General features: G+C 37.7%; 1 protein-coding gene and 1 pseudogene across 2 annotated transcripts in view; one reads left to right on the top strand and one right to left on the bottom strand.

Annotated features, from left to right (window-relative positions):
* The window catches only part of LOC127411457 (mitogen-activated protein kinase-binding protein 1-like), a 67,250-nt gene extending 54,972 nt beyond the window's left edge, over positions 1-12,278 (top strand). For both annotated transcript variants that reach the window (XM_051647035.1, XM_051647036.1), the window contains 16 exons: positions 1,371-1,492; positions 4,231-4,306; positions 4,432-4,543; positions 4,717-4,780; positions 4,929-5,051; positions 6,126-6,271; positions 6,454-6,500; positions 6,592-6,825; positions 7,401-7,525; positions 7,730-7,869; positions 8,059-8,244; positions 8,368-8,443; positions 8,553-8,842; positions 9,799-10,641; positions 11,802-11,887; positions 12,017-12,278. In XM_051647035.1, coding sequence (XP_051502995.1) covers positions 1,371-1,492; positions 4,231-4,306; positions 4,432-4,543; positions 4,717-4,780; positions 4,929-5,051; positions 6,126-6,271; positions 6,454-6,500; positions 6,592-6,825; positions 7,401-7,525; positions 7,730-7,869; positions 8,059-8,244; positions 8,368-8,443; positions 8,553-8,842; positions 9,799-10,641; positions 11,802-11,887; positions 12,017-12,271 — 2,925 coding nt within the window. In that variant the 3' untranslated portion in view covers positions 12,272-12,278. The remainder of the gene's footprint in view (positions 1-1,370; positions 1,493-4,230; positions 4,307-4,431; positions 4,544-4,716; positions 4,781-4,928; positions 5,052-6,125; positions 6,272-6,453; positions 6,501-6,591; positions 6,826-7,400; positions 7,526-7,729; positions 7,870-8,058; positions 8,245-8,367; positions 8,444-8,552; positions 8,843-9,798; positions 10,642-11,801; positions 11,888-12,016) is intronic.
* A 7,206-nt stretch (positions 12,279-19,484) lies between these two features.
* LOC127411470 (bifunctional peptidase and (3S)-lysyl hydroxylase Jmjd7-like) lies at positions 19,485-22,117 on the bottom strand (annotated as a pseudogene).
* Positions 22,118-22,268: the final 151 nt, after the last annotated feature.

Below are 22,268 nucleotides of genomic sequence, written 5' to 3' on the forward strand. Positions count from 1 at the left end.
ATCAAATCTAGACAGCAGCCATCACTCCAACACCTTATCCTTGAGTAATCATGCTAAATTGCCAATTACTAGAAAATCACTTGCATTTATATCAAACACAGTTGAAAGCTATTTGGTTTGTTAAATGAAGTTTAACATTGTCTTTGTGTTTGTTTTTGAGTTGCCACAGTATGCAATAGACTGGCATGTCTCAAGGTCAATATTAGGTCAAAAATGGCAAAAAAAGAAACAGCTTTCTCTAGAAACTCATCAGTCAATCATTGTTTTGAGAAATGAAGGATATACAATGCTTGAAATTGCCTGAAGATTTCATACAAAGGTGTACACTACAGTCTTCAAAGACAAAGGACAACTGGCTCTAACAAGGACAGAAAGAGATGTGGAAGGCCAGATGTACAACTAAACAAGAGGATAAGTACATCAGAGTCTCTAGTTTGAGAAATAGACGCCTCACATGTCCTCAGCTGACAGCTTCATTGAATTCTACCTGCTAAACACCAGTTTCATGAACAACAGTAAAGAGAAGACTCAGGGGTGCAGGCCTTACGGGAAGAATTGCAAAGAAAAAGCCACTTTTGAAACAGAAAAACAAAAAGAAAAGGTTAGAGTGGGCAAAGAAACACAGACATTGGACAACAGATAATTGGAAAAGAATGCCATGGATCTGCAAAGCTGTCATTGCTGCACATGGAGGATTTTTAGATGAGAAATCTTTGAAGTAGTTTAAGAAGTTCTGAACATTTTTTTTCAAATTGTAATAGTAATTTTTCACGTTATTAATGTCCTGACTATACATTGTGATCAGATGAATGCCACTTTGGTGACTAAAAGTACCAATTTCTTTCCATAAGAGCAAAATCTAACTGAGTAAAAAATAAACTTGATTTAGTCACTCTGCAATATGCATCACAGAACAGCTTTTAATCCAAACATAAAAACAGATTAGGGTGGAAAATTGATTTAATACTGGAAAAACTGATGGATATAATAGTGATCAGGCAAGGCATTCTAAGGTGTGTAACTAATATAAGCCACTCAAAATCACCAGCACTATTTGGTTTAATCTGTTTGTAAGAACCTTGTATTTCTGACCTTGAGGTGTGAAACTGGATCAAGGCTCATTAACAAACAGCTTGTAAATCCACAATCTCATGCTAAAATATCTATTTTGTTCTTAATGAGGAAGGAAAACAAGGGAAAGGAAAAAAGATTTGAACTCAATATTGAACTCAGCAGTAATATGTCTCATATTTTAGTTTTTATTTTTTTTCACATTATACTCACCTGAATGTATTTGTAAGAAAACAGAATCAAATGGTTAAATCAAGGAATTCTTTGCACATAACTAATTACTAAATATCCCGAAACAGACCGAGGAAGGCACACAGTTCACACGTACTCATCACATAGTGAGGAAGACTACTCTGTACGACATGGATATCGACCCCACACGAAAGTACTCTGTAATTGGCTGTCAGGATCGCAGCATCAGGTTTGAATTCTTTGTTTTCTTGTGTTTTTTGCAATATTAATCCCTGTAATAATCTGCATATTGTTATTATAATTTTAACCCCCTCCTTGTGTGCATCTGCTAGTTGAGTCTGTCTACTAGGAAATTCCAGTGATATTTTGCTTATCTAATGGTCTCTCCGTTTACGTGCATTTTGATATTAATATATGCATTGATTTGTATAAATTAAGTATAAATTAAATATTTTTACTTATTTGTGTAGGGATTTGACTGTTTCGACATGTGTTCGGATATATCTGGGGCTGTGAGGTCATGTGGCAGGGCGTTACAATTGTCTGTCGTGTGGCTTGCAGTGTTATCAGATTATCACTGTTTTTACAGTAGGATGGGATTAGAGGCTTGACTGATTAATCTAGTCATATTAAAGCATGTTGTAGACCATGTGCACACACTCGCATGCAAACACACACGTTAAGTCAGTCTGTACTGTGACTCACCTGTCCGAAACTGTCACACCAATCAGATTGTCTCATTGTGTGAATCGCACAAAAACATGTCCAGGTCATATTTCAGCCCAAAGGCAAAAAAATTAAAATGTAAATGATATTTTGCATAAGAAAACAGTTTTGGCCTATGACATTATTTTCATGACAATTAAGCACAGTTCTCCTCAAAATTCTCATTACTGTAATGCGTCTTCTTACTTTGACAGTTCTTTTGAAGTTTTTTTTATGTGTAATTCTCATTATTCTCTCTGACGATTCTCATAAGATTCTTATTTTTTACTAAATGGGTTTTAGTAAAACAGTTATGGTACTACATTATTTTTGTTTATACTGATACATAAATACAGTTTAGCAAAATCAGCAAAAAGACATCGAAAATATCAACAACAAATATTAATGTGATATATATATATTGTGTGTATGTGTATATATACACTACCAGTCAAAAGTTTTGAAACACTTGACTGAAATGTTTCTCTTGATCTTAAAAATCTTTTGATCTGAAGGTGTATGCTTAAATGTTTGAAATTAGTTTTGTAGACAAAAATATAATTGTGCCAACATATTAATTTATTTCATTATAAAAATAAAATTTAATAAAATAAAAAAAATGTTTTTGAAATTGTATGACTTGGACCAAATAATAAAGCAGCCACTAAGTGCCCAACATAGATGGGAACTCCTTCAATACTGTTTAAAAGCATCCCAGGGTGATACCTCAAGAAGTTGGTTGAGAAAATGTCAAGAGTACATGTCTGCAAATTCTAGACAAAGGGTGACTACTTTGAAGATGCTAAAATATAACACAGTTTTGATTTATTTTGGATTTTGTTTAGTCACAACATAATTCCCATAGTTCCATTTATGTTATTCCGTAGTTTTGATGAGTTTTGAAAAAAATTATAATAAAGAATGAGTGTTTCTAAATTTTTGACTGGTAGTATATATATATATATATAATATATATATTTGTATTTATTTTTTCTTCTTTTTTTCAATTACGATAATACAAATATTTTTTAAATTAAAATCATCATAAATAAAAGCCGGTGCAAAAAACAAGATATACATATTTTACAAATACATAAATATAATGATTTTTTACATTAAAATCAGCATAAATGAAAGGCAGTACAGCAATTAATAACACAATATATATATATACTATATGTATATACAAAATACTATATGTATTTATTAATAATAATATATTACAATTCTATTACAATACTATAAATGCAAAATAATAATATTTGACCATTTGCACAATAATTGTTTTTTACTTTACAGTCCTGGAAATGATTTTTTTTTTCTTCCCATTACAGTAATGAGAATTTGAGGGGAAAATGTGCTGAATAGTCTTGAAATCAATGTCACATACAAACTAGTAATGGCCCCTTCATTTTTTGGTAAGCAAAATATATATTATTATTTCTTTCTTTAGATTTTTGGGGTGAAATATGACCTGGACATGTTCTTCAAAGGTGTTGTTAAATTCACCCATCTGCTGAATTTATCATCTTTTATCATGTTGAGTTTCCTCAATACTCCACAGCATTGGCACCCTTTGCCTCATTGTGTTTTGTGTGAGTTTGTGCAGTCCTACACAAAAGGGCAACATTACGAAGCAACAAACACAGTGCATGACTTTCAACGGGTTTCCTTTGTTTATTCAAACAACGGCCTCAAATTTATTCTGCTCTGTGGGCAAGAAAAATGTCAGGAATGTCGTATATAATACAGCCGGACATTTACCATTTCTGTCTCTTTTGCCTTTTGTCTCATTCTTAGTGTAAGCAACATCCTTTCTACGCTGTTTGGTGCAGTGGTTATGAATCAACTTAAAAGAAAAAGGCCTGTTTAGTCAATAGTCAGTGCAGTTAGCCTCTGCATTGGAGCACGTTCTGGGTTTTAAATGTCTCTAATAGGCACGGGCTGGTTTTGTTCCCTGTGTAAGTCATGTGAAGCCTGAGGGGTTCATTGGTTGTGCTCCTCCCAATGCTGACAGTGCGGTTGTTTGATCTGCCATAAGAGGAGGCAGTTGAAGGCATGACAACATAGCGCCCCTCAGTGGCTGAAGGAGAAAGGGGCAAAATAAAATTCTGCAGCACTTTTGCCAAGTCAAAGATTTAAAGGGGCCATATTGTACACTTTGTGATTTATTTAGTTATTTAACCAGCCGTGTGACAAAAAGCTGTCAAACTACAAAAAAACAAAAAACAAAAAAAAAAAACACCTCACTTTTGTTTACAGGATCTTTAACATCTGCAATGGCAAACAGAAGAAAGTCTACAAGGGCTCTCAGGGCGAAGATGGGACCCTTATCAAGGTAGGCAGAACCTGAATGAAAACAAATCAATGGGATTTTAGACAAACTCTTAGTTCAGATGTTGCATTTCATCTCAAACATACAAGTAATAAGCAGTGCACAATGAATGTGAATGTGTTTATTAGGTCCAGACGGATCCCTCTGGTCTGTATGTGGCCACAAGCTGCTCGGACAAAAACATCAGTATCTATGACTTCTACACTGGAGAATGTGTGGCTACCATGTTTGGCCATTCTGGTAAGATGCTTCAAAAGAGTCTGTTGGTACATGATATATAATAATAAAAGCGTTGTGTGTGCGATTATGCAACTATAATATCTGTTTTGAATATTTATCAAAACTCTTTGTATCTATATGTATATCTTAAGGTTAAAGCATTGTTATCTTTGTGTTCTGATGTTCTCTATTAGAGATTGTAACAGGAATGAAGTTTACTAATGACTGTAGGCATCTGATATCTGTGTCCGGAGACAGGTAGGGTCAAGGAATGTTCTGAAATCCTGTTTTAAAAGATGAAGAATCTGTTGCAATATTTTTGTCTTTTAATTCAGAATATTACATTGCATGTTTTGATGGAATTATGATATTATGTTTGTCTGCTTGTGTATTCCTTTGCATTCAGTTGTATATTCGTGTGGCGACTATGTCCTGAGTTGACCATCAATATGAGACAGCGGCTCTCAGACCTGAAACAAAACACCAAACCAGTTCAGAAGACCCCTCCGAACAAACATCACACACTTAGGTAAGAAAAACATGCACACATATAAAACCACATACAAATGGATAGGTTAAAGGGTGCACATCAAAATGTCAAGGGCTTTCACAGTGATCGCAAAGACCACGTTGGGTTCCACTTCTGTGAGCCAAGAACAGAAAGCTGAGGATGCAGTGGGCCTACCATATGTGTAACTCAGCAGAAATAGAGATTCATCAGACCAGGCGATGTTATTCCAGTCTTTAACTGTCCAGTTTTGGTGAGCCTGTGCCCACTGCAGCTACATCTTTCTGTTCTTGGCTGACAGAAGTGAAACCTTATGTAGTCTTCTGCTGTTGTAGCCCATCCGCCTCGGGGCTCGTCGTGTTGTGCATTCTGAGATGCTATTCTGCTCACTACAATTGTACAGAGCGGTTATCTGAGTTACCGTAGCCTTTCTGTCAGCTCGAAACAGTCTGGCCATTCTCCGTTGACCTCTCCATCAACAAGACGTTTCTGTCCGCAGAACCGCTGCTCACTGGATGTTTTTGGCACCATTCTGAGTAAACTCTAGAGACTGTTGTGTGTTAAATTTCCAGGAGATCAGCAGTTACAGAAATACTCAAACCAGCCCGTCTAGCACCAAAAATCATGCTACGGTCGAAATCACTGAGATCACATTTTTTTCCCCATTCTAATGGTTGATGTGAACATTAACTGAAGCTCCTGACCCGTATCTGCATGATTTTATGCACTGCACTGCTGCCACATGATTGACTGATTAGGTAATTGCATGAATAAATAGGTGTACAGGTGCACCTAAGAAAGTGGTCACTGAGTGTATGTACAGTACAAATAAAAGTGTAGTTTTTCACCATTTTAAATCACCATTTATCAAATTTTTGCTGTTCACTTAAATAGTCAAATACATGAGTATGTATGTAACAAAAAATGCATTTTTAAAAGCATAAGTAGAAAATGTTTAAAATAATTTTAGAAGAGGTGTACCATGTCACACTGAACAACAGTCACTGCTGGAAATTTCATGTCAGTTACCCATTTATTGCACAAAATCCTAAAAAAGTGTTTTGAAAATGTTTTTGTGTTCTTGGTTTCTGCCAGCACAAGGAGAGAAATCCACAGTGCTCCAGTCATTGCTAACATGTCATCTGACAGTGACAAAGATGTGGAGGAAGAGGAATGTATTGAGGAAGAAGATGAAATGTTTCCACACCTGTCATCAGGCAGCAGTGCCAGCGAGGAGACTGGTAATTCACCTGACATTCTTTAGCAGTCACAGTAAACTGGTTTGGCTAGTTCTGCTGTACATACCACATCCGGCTCTTTTGGGTTGGGTTGTTCTGTGAGATTTGATTGGTTTATACGTCTTGCAAATATTTATTTTGAGCTTCATGAGCTTGCAATATTAGCATTTTGTTTCTGTTTCAAGGATCATCAGAGGAGAAGCGCAATACTCTTAATTCCAAGATGAGGAAGGTGAGGAAGTCTGTGACGACTTCACATCATCTCAGCTTTTATTCTCATTTAGTGTCTTTTTTAACACACACAGACTCTCTCACTTTCTCAGCAATCCAACAGCAGTACTGAATGCGAGGGTTCAGGTCCACGGCCGAGGCGCCGCTGGTCCAGACGTTTAGGCAGTATGGATCTGAAGGTGAAGTCCATGCTGGATCTGAGGCAACTGGAGTCTTTCGCCATGCCCTTTTTTCCCAGCAAAACCCCTGATGTTCATAAAGAACCTCCATCTGCCAAGAACCAGGAACTGGGCAGCACCATCAGCTTGCAGACCCTCGCTGCATGGGTGAGGAGACAGAAGTATTCAAACCATGCTATGTCTTTATAAAGAAGTTAAACATACATCTTTAATAACAAATAATAATTTAATATTCAGTGTAGTCTTGCATGGTCAGACTTTTGACTATTAGCACTTTTGATGAACACTCTGTTTACACCAGATGCGAGCGTCACGTCGCCTTATCACGCCGGCAGTAAACGGATGCCCCGTTCTGTTTTGCGCTGCATGCGCTGGCTGTACTCCAGCCAACAAGACAAATAAACGGTTTAAAACGTTCGCTTTAACCATCCAGTGTGGACATCCCTCGCGTCCGGTGTAGACAGGGTGTAAGTCATTGCAGCTTATTCTAGCCAAATACTGCCATCTATGACCAGATTGTAATAGGACCACCACATTTTTTTTTTTACAGTACTTAATGTTTGAAAAAAACAAAAAAAGCCTTTGAAACTTCGGCAAATCCTGCAACAAATTCTTTTTTGAAACTACCCATCGTAGCAGCCTGGTAACTTGTAAACTAAACTTTGTTTCTCCACGGACTGATGAAAATATGCGCACCTCTGCGGTATGTATCCTCTCTTTAGGTACCGGAAGAGAATGGACCAGGTGGACAAACTCGTCCTCATTACATCCAGCTGTTGCCTCAAACCCAAGACACAGAGGTGCTGTATCCTGAAGGATGCGATGACCAGATCAGTCTTGCCGACAGGTCAGTTATTTTTAGATGGATGTCGTATCTTTAAGGATCACTGCACATTGGTTTGTTTTCACATTGGAAATCTTCTCACAGAGTTGTTTAAGCAAAACTACAGCAACACTCTTTTTTGTTGTTGTTGTTCCTGTAGTATAATTAGAAGGTTGTTGCTTTTTAATGTGCAGTTCAGATGCATAAGATGTTTCTCTCTGTGTAAAGTGAGTATCAGGTTAAGAGGTTCCCTCATGGAGCGAGATATGCTAAAGTGAACTCTTGCCCTGAGAAGCAGAGTCCAGATAGTGCCTGCTCCATGGAGTACTCTAGTAGTCGCCTGTCCAGCCCTGAGCACCCTGGTGAAGGTAAAAATTAGACCTATAGTACACTCACACACTCCTCAGTAAAGCTGTTATTCTCAGTCAGGAGTCAAATCCATTGCATCATCATATAATGGAAATTCTTAACAGTATTTGATTCATTTGCAGAAGTTGCTACAACCTAATAATAAAATAAGACTTTCAGGAATTAATATTTTTGTCCATGCCCTTTAGATTCTGAGCCCACTGAACCACTGAGTGTAGATGGAAACTCATCAGAACTGGATATGGAAGATCTTGATGAGGAAGAAGAGGACAGCTTGAGGAAGAATGTAGTTCAGGCTCCTGTGCCTCAGACCCCAGACAAGGAGGCTTTTCTCAAAAAACACTTTGCAAACCTATCAGACCGCAACAATCCTGGTAGGGTCTTTATATGTTAAACGAATTGCAAGGTAATTGCTATTAATTGCAACTTTAATGTAGGAATAATTTATTCTCAAAAAAAGAAAAATTTTGTTTTGTTTTTTGTGGTTGTCTCTCCAGCAAGTCCAACCAGAGTAGCTTCAAACATTTCTGACAGCATGTCATCAAAGTTCCTCTCTCAAAACTCTCCCAGCAGGTAAGACACAGTGACCCCGAGACTAAAACTCATCCAGCCATAACACTGACCCTCAATAACATTCTGACTTGGGCGAAAACATGACTATTGTCTTTTGTTTCTGTACAAGACCTACATTCCCTTTCCATTCAAACAAAAGCAGTGACGGTAAAACCACCAGTGGAATGGTGCGTCCCCTGATCTCAGAAGTGCGCCCTCTCATGGAGAATAAGAGTCAAGGCAGACAGCAGGAGTCCCAAGGCTCTGAGAAGACAACAGGTCAGCGTTTAATCCAGAAGAAACGCACACCTACCATAGACTCTCGCAGACTGATCAGCCCTGTTGCTAAAGCTGCTGCAAATCATGCTAGTTCTACAGGAATGAGAAAAGCCCAATCTATCCACAACATCTCCTCAGAAGGTAAATATCAATAATACTGCTGAAATTATTATTTGGAAAACTTGCTAACTGCAAAACTTGTCAGTACAAACACAGTCTGCACACTCAGTCACTCAGTTGGTGAACACGCACAGTTATAATCAAGCTACAGCAGGTTTTTTAATAAGTTGAGCTACAGTCTTTATCTGTCTGAAAAATGAAAACATGAACAAATGAACAATTCTGTCGTCATTGACTCACCCTCATGCTATTTTAAACCCATATGACTTTCTTACGTCCATGGAACACATAAGGAGGTGTTAAGCAGAATTTTTGCCTCAGTCACCATTAAATTTCATTGTATGAAAATAAAGATGCAATAAATTGAATGCATCCTTGTGCTTAAAGAGCTAGATGCAGCGCCATGAATAGAACAGAACGCAGATGACTGAAAGCCTTTTTAACATTTGAAGTTCTTTTTATATTGACATGACATATACAAAAAAACACAGCGCTTTTGTGCGAGAAAAGAAGGCAAGAAATCCGTGTATTCCATCTTTATATAAAAATAACAGAAGTACAGGGCAGACGGACGAAAAATGCATTCAGTGTGAATGACCCCTTATGGTTAGGGCCTCAAACAGCATTACTATAAACTAATTGGTATCCTCTAATGATAGGGGCTGTTGAGATTGACAAGCCGTCTAAAAAACACGGCGGTCCTGTGCAAGACACTGAGAAAAAACAGGGAAGTGCAGCGCAATGGTCAAAGACGTCCGTCTAGCAAATGTTTATGTACAAAAACAATTAAAAAACTGCATTGATGGCCGCAAAAATGTGTTCAGTATAATCTCCTTTTGTGTTTCACGGAATAAAGTCATATGGGTTTGGAACAACATTGTAAGTAAACGAAAATGATAGGGTGAACTATCATATTAAAGTTTCCTCTTTTCTCAATTTACTAATCACCTTATCCCTCCCTCCATCCCTCTCAACAGCTGACACTGTCCAAACATCCACTCGTCCCTCTCGGGAAGTCTACCCTCAGCCACAGACCCCTGAACGAGGTGTCTCCTCTACACCACGCCGTTCCCTTCCCACCGTCCCACTTACCAGTCCCACGACCACCCTGCCAAGAGACATCACCACGCCCATTAAGCTTAAATCTCGCTCTTATATGAGCCCCACCACCAGCTCCATGGCCAAGATGTCCCGCTCAGTGTCCATGGGGGACAGCCTGAACGTAGCAGAACTTGGAGAAGACACTGTATCCTCTGGATATGACTCGTCCAAACCTCAGAGCACCTCCCAGAGCAAGCCCACCACTCCTGTCACCTTCATCTCCTCCCCTGCATCCCCATTTCCAGGCCCCTACACGCCCCATGCAGCTGTCATACCTACATTCAGTGCTGGATCAACTGGAAGCTCAGCTTCTAAAGGTCTCCAGTCCAAACTGACTGGCAATGCTCGCCCCCTGCTCCATATAGACATTCCCAATACTCTTCCAGACAAACTCTCCATATCCACCCTCTCACCAAGCAACAAGAGCCCCAGGCTTGTACAAAATGACAAGGAGTCCTCAAGTAGAACACCAACAACTCCATCACATTCTGGAAAATTTCAGCTGCCCAGCAGCATCGTACAGCCGGTCTTAGCTGTACATTTAACCCCATCTGAAACCACAGACTCAGACCAGATTGAGCTTAATATGGGACTCAATCCAGACCAACCTATAGACTTAATGGAAGCTAACCTAAAGTCACATTTGAAACCAGGAGAAGAGGAAACTGAGAATGCCATGGGCCAGGCCAGTCTTGGTCTTCTTCAGTCTCAGAATTCAGGTTTGCTGGGACATCCGTCTTCCCTCGTTCCGTCTTGCTCAATGCTTCGGCTGGGGCTGTCTAAACACTTCCTTACCAAAGGGCTCTGGTCTTTCTCCACCTCTTCCACATCTTCCATAACCTCTCTCATCTCGTCTTCACCCTGTCCATCCATAAACCATTACTACCTGCAGGGTGAGGCATGCCCTTACTAACACTTTCTGTAACATCCTCCCTCTAAACCAGTGGTACTCAACTTTAAAGGGAAAGTTCACCCATTACTTTGGGACTTCTTACGTGGAACACAAAATGGGAAATTGGTTTGAATTTTAGCCTCAGTCATCATTCACTTTCATTGCACTTTTTTCCACACAGTGAAAGTGATTGGTCACTGAAGCGAACATTCTGCCTAACATCTCCTTTTGTGTTCCACAGAAGAGAGTCATATAGATTTGGAACAACATCAGGGAGAGTTAATGATTACAGAATTTTCAATCTTGGGTGAACTGTACCTTTAACAATTTCAGGAGCCAAGTTGACAAATTCTTTGTTTGCAAATAGAGGCCTGGATCAACATTCCGATAAATGACTGTCTGCTGAATTTAGGCTTAGAGTCTGGAACAACGATTCAGTAAACAAATCATTGCCCATTGATTTTAGGGTTAGGACTTCTAATATAATTCCTATCAACCAATCATTGTCCTCTAAAGTTAGGAGCTTTTCAGACCTAACATGTTTTTCGCTAAAATGTTAGATGCAGCACAACAATTAGAATAGAACACAGGTGTCTCGAGACATGTTTTTATATGTTGAAGTTCTTTTAACTTGACACAGCGCCTAAAAAAAATGACTGAAAAAACAGAGAGATGTGATGCAATGACCAAAAACGTCTGAATGCAAAAATGTATTCGGTGAGAACCCCTGTTAGGGCTAGGGCCTGGAACAACATTCTGATAATTGATTAATCTGATTACGTCTTTCATTTGTTGATCCAGGTACAACAAAATAAGTTGATCTATGTTGTACTTGCGTAAATCTCATTGTGCTGAGTACCACTGCTCTAAACCATCTGTCCCTTACAGCCTTCATACTTCTCAGCATGCTTTGTCACAATTGTCATACAAATGTACGGATTTGTTATTCAGCTCATTTTAGAACATTGCTCTGTTTCTCCTCTACAGACACATCTCTCAGTGTTGATTCTTGTAAGCTGGTTGCTAATGAATTGCAGAGCAGTTTTAAAAGAGCCTCCCACCTCTACAAAATGGTAGGTTATCATTTGACCGCATTCACATGTAATTGTAGTGTAGGCTGCTCTTCAGCCCACACATCTGTCTAAACTGCTCAGTGCCAGTGACTTGAATCTAACTTTGCTTATATGTGTGCTCTCCTGTAGCTAAGCAACTCCAACGACTCCAGCGACGAGCAGCAGAAGATGACACGTGTGCTTAGCGAAGCTTTTGAGTCGATGCGAGCCGAGCTGAACTCCCTGCCGCCCTGTGCTCCTTCAAAATCACCAAGTGCTGGCACCATGCGCATGATAGCTAACAGTGATGCGACTCTGGGTGACAATAGGACGCTAGCACTTCTAGAGCAGTATTCCAAACTGCTCCTTACTGCGGTGGAGAAAAGAATGGACAACAAAATCTGACTTTTCCAACCAGATATCAAGCCATAACGCTACATAGATAGCGAAGAGTTTTAATAAAAATATTGAACTGAAATGCCGCTATCCTACCTCCACATTTAGCATACTGTTATGGTGGCATGTGTTATTCCTCGTAAGTTTTTGTTGGCTGCATGGTACAGCGTATCCGAAACAAAAAGGATTCCATGGTCACCATTTTAAAGACAAAGACGCATAAGAAGCATTATATGGATACAATATTCAGTCAAATTTTGAAGTTCAACACTGTTACAGTGAAAACAAACTTGTTGGGAGGCCTCTCCAGCAAGCATCATGTTTCGAATTGAACTTATAAGTGATATTTAAAGATTTCCTCAAATTTTTCTCTTTCAGAGGGACTGGTGTCCCTGGAAGTCTTAACAAGGCAGATTTGTCTCACTTTTACCTTTTATTATGGAATGGTTTTATACTGTATGTTGTGTTTGTGATGATACTCTCAAGTTGAACTGGGATGTTTATTTAATCTCATGTGATAGGTCAGTGAGTCTCTTGAGAGCATGTTCATTGTACAGTTTCTAATTTACGATACTCAGAAGGGTCGGTTTGGTGCCAGAAGAAAGCTCGGTGTCACCAGAAATGTGAAATTTGGAGGAAAGTTTTGTGTGAAGTTTTTATTTACCTAACTAAATTTTGAAGAATCATTTTGTATCATTTTATTTGCAGAAGCTTTTTGTACTTGAAATAGTAATTGTCTCAAGGATACAGGTGCCTTAATCTAGACCAGCAATTTGTTGTTGAGGAATAATCCGGCATTTGTAATTCAAACATGTTATATGATGAAATGAACAGTTCTATTTGGATGCCGTCCTCTTCTAAATGATTAATTTCAGGTAACAACACCAAAACAAACCTGCCATAAAACAACTGAATTGAATTGATTGTTCTGGTGACACTGATGATGATATCTTAGTAGGATATCTAAGATATCTTAGTAGAGTGGTTCTCAACTGGTTTTGATTTTATATTGGACGTAAAGTGGCAGATTTTGATTGGATGCACACAGACCAGGTACATCCCTTCATAGCAATGGTATTCCCTGATGGCAGTGGCCTCTTTCATCAGGATAATGGCCCTGCCACACTGCACACATTGTTCGGGAATTGTTTGAGGAACATGATGAAGAGTTCAAGGTGTTGCCCTGGCCTCCAAATTCCCCAGATCTCAATCTGATTGAGCATCATTGGGATGTGCTTGACCATCAAGTCCGATCCACGGCAGCTCCACCTCTCAACTTACAGGACTTGAAAGATCTGCTGCTAATGTCTTGGTGCCAGATACCACAGGACACCTTCAGGGGTCTTGTAATGTCCAACAGCATATTAGGCAGGTGGTCATACTGTTATGTTTTGGCTCATCAGTGTATAGTAAGCGTTTTCTCCACCATTTTTAAAATTGATAAACCTATTTATTTCGCTATTCTAACTATGCACAAGTTAGTTATATTTAGGATTGCATTTTCCCCGCTGTCTGTGTGATCCACCAGTTGGGAATCACTGTCCTAAAAGATACCAAGACAATGAAGGGCATATTTTGTGAAATATCTGCTTTTCTGAACAAATTATAAGAAAAGTTTACCTATTTTTCAGTATTTGGGTTTACCTTTGTCCAATACCTTTGTCCTGAACAGAAAAGCATTTTTAACTGGAGAACTTGGCTTGTTTCAGTTTTTTCCAAGGATTACTTCTTAAATGTACGTTTTATTGTCATAAACATGCTATTAATCATTTACCCAAGAGCTGAACTTTTATTCAGCCATTCTATCCTGACTTCTTGAGAAAAAAAAAAAATCCTTATTTGTATTACCAACAATCCCTTGCTAACTAGGATGAGGTGTGGACCTATCTTTTCCATAATATTGATTATGTACAGTAAAGCACTTTAACTAAGCTAACATTAATTCAAACGATGGCGTTATGTTAAGTGTACTGTAATTTCTTATCTATATGGATTTTGCACATATTTTGTACAATCCAGATGCTCTTGTACTGTTTCAAAGAGATGTTTGCAACTATGTTAGCAACTAGTCAACACTGCAACTAGTTCAAAATAGCTGCAACTTGCTCGATGCCTGAGATGCAACAATTAAATTTATTGAAATTTTATATTTAGTGAGCAGTTCCACCTGGATCACATTCTCTCAGGCTCTATTGGTAAAAATGTTTAGTGAAACATGAAATGTGCGATTGCTGTACTATTTATCAAGGACGATGCCAAAACCAAAATCATGTTTATATGCACACCAATTTGCTAATTACTAACAAAAATCAGCATATTCAAAAATTTCAACAGCACAAGAAAAATGAGATTTGAAATCATCTGATTATTCTCGTCAAAATGTAAATAGGCATTCATGCAACACTTGTGAACACTGGATACTACACCGGTAAAGGTATTTACATGCAACTACGTCGATCTGTGATGATCAGTTTTAGCTTAAACCGTTTATGACCTTACCCTGCTAAAAGAAAGCTGTTTAATGCGATTACACAAACCAGCATGTTTTCATGTACGTTCTCACACCGATTATGCTTATGATAATGCTATGGTTTTTGAAAGTTATCAGTGTAATGGTGTGCATATAAACGCACTCGTTGTCCACTGATTAAGCACAATCAGTGCGAGATCATCATGCAAATGCTCTCAGTGATGCTGTTTCAATGAGGGACTGCATTTGCATTCATGTGGTAAACAGTTCTGCCTTAGAAAGCCAAAACACAGTAACTAAGCCAACAGTGAAACTGAGAAAATTGGCTTCGAAGTTTTTTTAATTGTCCAAGCAAATGTGGATCATACATGGATCATACATCAGATTCAGAGTTTTCTCTGAATCTGATGATAGTTGAGCCAAACCCATCTGTCACAGGAAACATCATAGTGTTTTGCAGAACTGTATACCGATATTAAAATGATTAATACATTTCAGCACATTTTAGTATGCAAAAAAGCTTACATTCCCGATGTCATGAAAAGTGCTATGGCTTTAATCAAGACTTTGAAATGCATGAGATAAAAATACAATATAATGTGAACTCGAACAGACTTGATTTAGCTAGCTAGTGGGCATCAATAATGTAAAAGAATTAAAAATCATACTGCAATGATTGCAGTAGGACTGCTTCTGTAATAAAGTAAATATAATATGAGCATCACTCCATTCTTAGCATGAATACACTACTTATGCATGAAGAACGGTGGGCTTTAGGGTCGACTTACACCCTAAACTGGAATGCACGGCTGAATGCTTAATTTGCTCCTCAAACCTTCAGCTTTCAGTGCTATCTTTGTGGTGACCTAGCTTTGCTCTCATCTAATGTATGACTAACTGAACAAGCTGTAGTCTAGGAATACAGATGGACCAGTGGTTTCTAAGACTGTTTGTTTCTTTTTGGAAACTTGTGACTTTTGTCTTATCTTTCGCTCCAAACTGAAGTCAAGTGTTTCTATCCTCAATGTTCATACAATCTATCATCCGAAATCTTTTTCTCAGAGAAGTCAAACAAATAAAACTGTTTATTACATGGTAAATTGCATTGTTTTTTGCCATATGTCATACAAACACGTAAACATATACTTAAACACCTCTCATGACACGCATGATGTTTCTGGTTGTCGACATTTTATTTTATCAAGCAGATCAGATCCTTTTTGTGATAACAGCCTCATAGAGATCCCACAGCGTTTGTCAGGGACTCCACCAGCTGGACATAACTGTATTTGATATCATATTCCATATCATACCAGAAATTCACTGCAGAGACAAAAACAGGTTAAACGTAACATTCATACATGATTAGTTACAATACATTGTTGGTTACGTAATGTTTTTTTAGTGATTGACTGATATGGAGTTTTCAATGGTCGATTATGATGTCAATACATCTGATATATAGCCTAATACAATTAGATTATAGCAATGAAGTACACTGAACACTGTACACATTATGTGCTGAAATTAAATAAAAAATTTTTACACCATATTTATCTAAATTTTAGGGATGCACCGATGCAACATTTTTACTGATATGACATAGATACTGATTTTCAATTATTCAGAACAACATCTGCCAAAACAGATCATTTGGTGGTACTGCATTTTTTTGCTACCTTGTTTCAAATCACTGATATTTAGTTATACAATTTCGAAAGAAATTTAGACTGAGAGAAAAGTTTTCTCTACATGTTTTCCATGTTTCAGAGTAAGTGGTCTTCATTAAAAACAGAGCACTTAAACTTAACTCAAATTAACTAAATTCTGAATAGCTTCTATTCACACTTACAGTAAAGGTGTACTGGTCATATCAGTAACCTTATAAAAGCTGTTTTATTCTACATGGGGCAGGGGCGCCCTCATGGGGGCTGCCATTTTAGAATCACATGACCAGCTGAATACTACTCGCATAATCTCAGTAACCATATTGTTATTGGACACTTTCACTCTTGGATTAAATGAATCATGGCTGATTGTGATTAGTGAATTTCTACAATGGCGTCTGTATTTAAAAACTATTGATTTTGAATGATGCTGCATCCACACCACTAGATGTCACTAAGTCCAAGATGACACAAACAAAGTTACTGAGTGCACATTTAAATTGGTAAGATTTCTTCTTTTTTTTTTTTTTTACTTCAACAAGTTCATCATATTCCTTCCTGTGTCAAGCTTTTAGGTGCATTAACAAATAAGTTTTAACAATAGTTCCTTACAAATTTCATCTCTGCTGTCATTGTCACCAAATTCAAAGTAACTCCACACAAGAGAAATTTTTTTCAGACACAGCTCGAGTTGTAGGTAATTATCTGACACATCTGCCCCTTTTGACAGGAATTATGCTGCCTTTACCTAATATCGTAATTATCCTATTTCCCACTTCTGAACTTGTAATTATGAGAACGTCACGTTCAAGTGCTTTGTTGTTGGAAGCATGAAGGGCGCCAGGTTCATTCATGTATAATTCTTGGGGAACTCTCATTTTGTATACATGCTAGCCAACTGGCTGATGATAATGGAATTTTGTTCAAATACATGCTATTTTCTCTGTGTAAAAATGTACAATAAGCATTAAATAGTTACTGATATACGTAAATGTACATGACTAAAAAATGCAAGTCATAAAACGGTAGCTGCATTTTGACAAATGAATAAGCTCGTCCACCAAGTTGAAAGTTTACGTCTCCTCCCAACTCGGAAACTCATGTATCAAAATTATATTTGAGTTTCCCAGTCGTGATTACGACCTGAGGGGATGTTCATGTACAACTTTCGAAGATACTCGTATTTACAATAATTCTGACAGCACGTGAGGTAAGCATTAACCCTTTGGGGTTTGAGGGTGTTTTAGGCCCTTGAGAAGTTTTGACATGCTTTGACATTTGTGCTTTTTTCAGTTGCTTAAAAACATATTAATGGCTAAAGTGTGATAACACTGTATTCAGCACAAACTGGACTACAATAATATGTGAACATGTATGTACATGTTTATATTTTTGAGAAAATAACGTATATGCGTGGCTTTTGAAAAAACAAAAATTTTAAGTCACTGAAATATGGCCATATAACACATACTAAACATTTGTACACAAGACTTTTGAGAACTGGATCTTGTAGCCTAGAGTTTTTCATACAAAATGATGTGAAAACCATCCTGATCACTCATTCATACAAAACAATATAGTCATTTAACTTTTGTAAGACACTTTTAGTGTTAGAAAGGCCATATGCAAGGAGGCGTGATCATGAATATTGATGTGATTCACACATGAGGAGACAAAGATCCCTCCCCTGAGAGAGAATGAATGTGAGGAGACTTAATGATTGAATGTATTGTTTGTAGCTTATTCACAAAATCAAGTTTAAGTTAAAAGAGGTAATCTGACTATACATTTTCTTTACATAAAGACTTTACTTAAAAACTTTAGACCTACACTATCGTTTAAAAGTTTATAGATCTGTACGATTTTTTAATGTTTTTAAAAGAAGTCTCTTCTGCTCACCAAGGCTGCATTTATTTGATCCAAAATACAACAAAAACAGTGATATTGTGAAATATTTGTACAATTTAAAATAACTGTTTTCTATTTGAATATATTGTCAAATGCAATTTATTCCTGTGATCTAAGCTGAATTTTCAGCATCATTACTGCAGTCTTCAGTGTCACATGATCCTTCAGAAATCATTCTGATATGCTGATTTTCTAATATGGGCATATTTACAGCACATTTTACACATTTACACCCGAACAGATATTTGCAAGCACAAGCTTTGTTGATGATAATGAGGCAGCATAAACACTAGTTAAAATATAATCTAAACATTCATATTATTTTGATATCTTATTACATATCATATTTATATCATACAGCATACAATTTAAATACCTGCTTTAGCCAAAACAACATTTAATGTAACTAAAACTTGCCTATTAGGACATATTTCAAATGTAAATACTCTGAATCCTGGCTGACAAGTCTGGAAATAGTCCAACTAGTAAAATATGTCCATGTTTATATAAAATAGTATGTCAACTAATGTAAGTAAAGACTTACTCATCCAAAATTGTATCCTTGGCTGGATCAAGTCGCTCTTCAAATGTTCATCGTCGGAGTCCCGTTCTTCTTCTGAGGAAAACTCTTCGTCACTATCCAGGACCATCTGAAGAGGTTCCTCACCTGTGTAGCGTGCCATCTTCCAAACGCACAGAAAAGTGAATGAACTTGATGCTTTTTAAGGCACTGTTGGGGCGTTTACCATTTGCATCGATCGCCTCAGGACATTACCGTTTGAATAGCGTGCTCTGCTGGTGGGTGGGAGCACATTTGCGATAATTAGCAGAGCCAGGAGAAACTGTACATCGCTTTATTTCATCCAGATTACATTGCAGTAGAATATTTGTTTTAAATTTGAATTGTTTTACTTAAAAGTGGACATTTTAAGCTTTCTTTAGACATATGTTTCATGTTTGTCTGATTAGTATTCGCGGAGTTTCAGTTTCAGAAAGTTGCTCACGGAGACAGAGACGGCTGAAAGCCCACAAGGTTTTGTTGTTATTGTGAGTGTACACAAATAAAAGTAGACCGTTTATAGTCTCTAATGATGTCTTACACTTATCTGTATGCCCAAAAATATTTTAAGTTGTTTCCGCTGTTATGAGGGAAAAAATCCAGCAGGACGCGCCGGTGCATCCGTCGACCCCTGAGGGTTAATTGGCCCCGATCATCAGCTGTTTTGAACAAATCGGCCAATTCCTGATCAGATCAGTGCAGATAATTGCTTCTGCCGATACCATTGTTTGGATGATGCATCACTGCTAAATTCACAAAAAAATATAAAAATTATCTTTCTGCAATTTGATACTGACACTTCATTACTTAAGAACCGTATTTGCAGAAAACAGTATTTGCAAACCAGGTAAGTGTCATTGGGAAAGTTTTGTTCTGTTCTAATCTTACAGGCAAGATAGGAACATCACTGATGGTGTTACCTGCTATGCAGCCATGGGACTGTCGCACATGATGGAACCACAGAGAAGGCAGGTACAGCATCTCTCCAGCTTTCAAAGTGCAGTGCAGAGGTTTAATCATTAACATCATTGTACAGATTTCACAAGTTACATCCTCCTGCTTTTTAAACCAAAAGCACATCCAGGTGTTGCTCAAACTAGATGTAAAATGTGTGACGGTACCAAGAGCTTTACTCATCCAGGGGATGTGAGTCTGTATGTCTCCGATCAGCTCTAGCAACTCCTCAGTCAGATTAGAGCATTGCTTCTGAACATAAAAGACTCCGCTGCTCTTCACCTTCCCTCGATGATGTCCAGCAGAGAAGAGAAGGTCATGTGACGCTCCTCTGGCATCACAAAGCGATTCCTGTTTACAGCATCTGCATATCCGTTTGTAGTGACAGCAACACTGATGACTTTGGTGCCTATTTTCTCTCTGCAAAAAACAAACAACAACAGAAAAACAAGTGTTCAAAAAATTTAAAGATATATGATTTAGAAACATAAGAAGACTGATAGTCTAACAAGTACAGTTATTTCAAGCTGCCATCTGATTGGCTCACCTGAGATATGTAGGTGTTCCATTTAGTCAAGGCCGGCCAATCACTGAAGGCGTTGCGAATGATTCATGGCTTGTTGTGACCAATCCAGTCTCGATAAAACTGAAGTGGAGAGAGGGGGCCATCCAGGTATGGCACCACATCATTTAGATAAAGCTCTTCGGGAAAGAAGACGTATTGATATTGACATATATAATATAACTCATCATCAAGGTCTCATGTAGCCTGTCAAGAACATACCTATGTCGTGTTTGAAGCCTATTTTTATATCATTAAGATGTTTTGCATTGTAACATTGATTTCATGTCACGTGAGCACATTTCCCCCTCCCAGTAATTGCCATTATTGTAATATAGAAAAAAAAAAATGACATTATTTAAATTGTAAAGTATTTATACATCATACAAGTATTTGTTGTACTAATATAATGCCTATTTTTATTTTTTAAGAAGTCATTATATCCTGATAGGGTGGTTCTGATTACATTATTACAGTTATGAGAATCTCATGAGACTCATTAGATTTTAATGACATATAATGAGAATTACAATTTACAGCCTACTGTAATGTGAAAAAACAAAATCTAATTATCATGAAGCAATAAATACCGTACATATATATATACACAGATCAGCCACAACATTAAAACCACTTGCCTGATATTGTGTAGGTCCCCCTCGTGCCACCAAAACAGCGCCAACCCACATGATATTCTTCTCACCACAATTGTACAGAGTGGTTATCTGAGTTACCGTAGACTTTGTCAGTTCGAACTAGTCTGGTCAATCTCTGCTGACCTCTCTCATCAACAAGGCATTTCCATCTGCAGAAATACCACTTACTGGATATTTTTTGCACCATTCTTAGTAAATTCTAGAGACTGTTGTGCGTGAAAATCCCAGGAGATCTGCAGTTACAGAAATACTCAAACCAGCCCGTCTGGCCCCAACAGATATATGATAGGTGTGGGTGAGAAACAGATCAATATTTAAGTCCTTTTTACTATCAATCTCCACCTTTGGCTTGCCCCAACCAGTAGGTGGCTGAATGTGAAAGTGTAGATTGATAGTAAAAAGGACTTAAATATGAATCCGTTTCTCACCCACACCTATCATATATCTTCTGAAGACTTGGATTAAACTGCTGGAGTCGTATGGGATTACTTTTATGTTGCTTTTATGTGCTTTTTGGGCCTTAAAGTTCTGGCAACCATTCACTTGCATTGATTGGACCTACAGAGCTGAAATACTCTTCTAAAAAATCTCCGGTCGTGCTCAGCAGAAGAAATAAAGTCATACGCATCTGGGATGGCATGAGGATGAGAAAATTCTGAGAGAATTTTTTATTTTTTTCGTTTTGATATTTTTTAACTATCCCTTTGATTCTGTAGAGTAAGCCAAAGATCAGTAGAGGCTGAAAAGGCGACTTATTATTATTACTATTTTATTTATTTAAGTATTGGACATTGCTGTTTGGATATGATTATGGATGTGTTTAGGTGTCAACAGATGAACTCACCCCGAGCTTCTTTAGGAAAATCTCTCAAGCACTCTTTCACTGCATCCATTCCGCACTTCACATGTTTACTCAGTTCTTACAAAATATTCACTATGCACTGCGTTTCCATACGTGCGTAACTATTCTTATGTAGCTTTTTAAAACATGCCATTCAATTCAAATGACACATCTAACTGTTTATAATTCAAAACTGCTGAGTGACAGCTGCAACACCTCGCATGTGTTTTGAAATCGTCTTCCGCTCATGCGCAGTAGTGACAGAGTTAGAAAGAGTTTTTGGCTCCCTCTACTGGCTGAAGGCTGTACTGCATGCAAAATTAGTTTAGTTTATTTTTTCTTGTGTTATTATTAATTTATGTTACAGCAAACGGTCAACGAAACAGTAT

Source organism: Myxocyprinus asiaticus, chromosome 20, assembly GCF_019703515.2.
Source record: "Myxocyprinus asiaticus isolate MX2 ecotype Aquarium Trade chromosome 20, UBuf_Myxa_2, whole genome shotgun sequence".
Lineage (NCBI taxonomy): Eukaryota > Metazoa > Chordata > Actinopteri > Cypriniformes > Catostomidae > Myxocyprinus > Myxocyprinus asiaticus.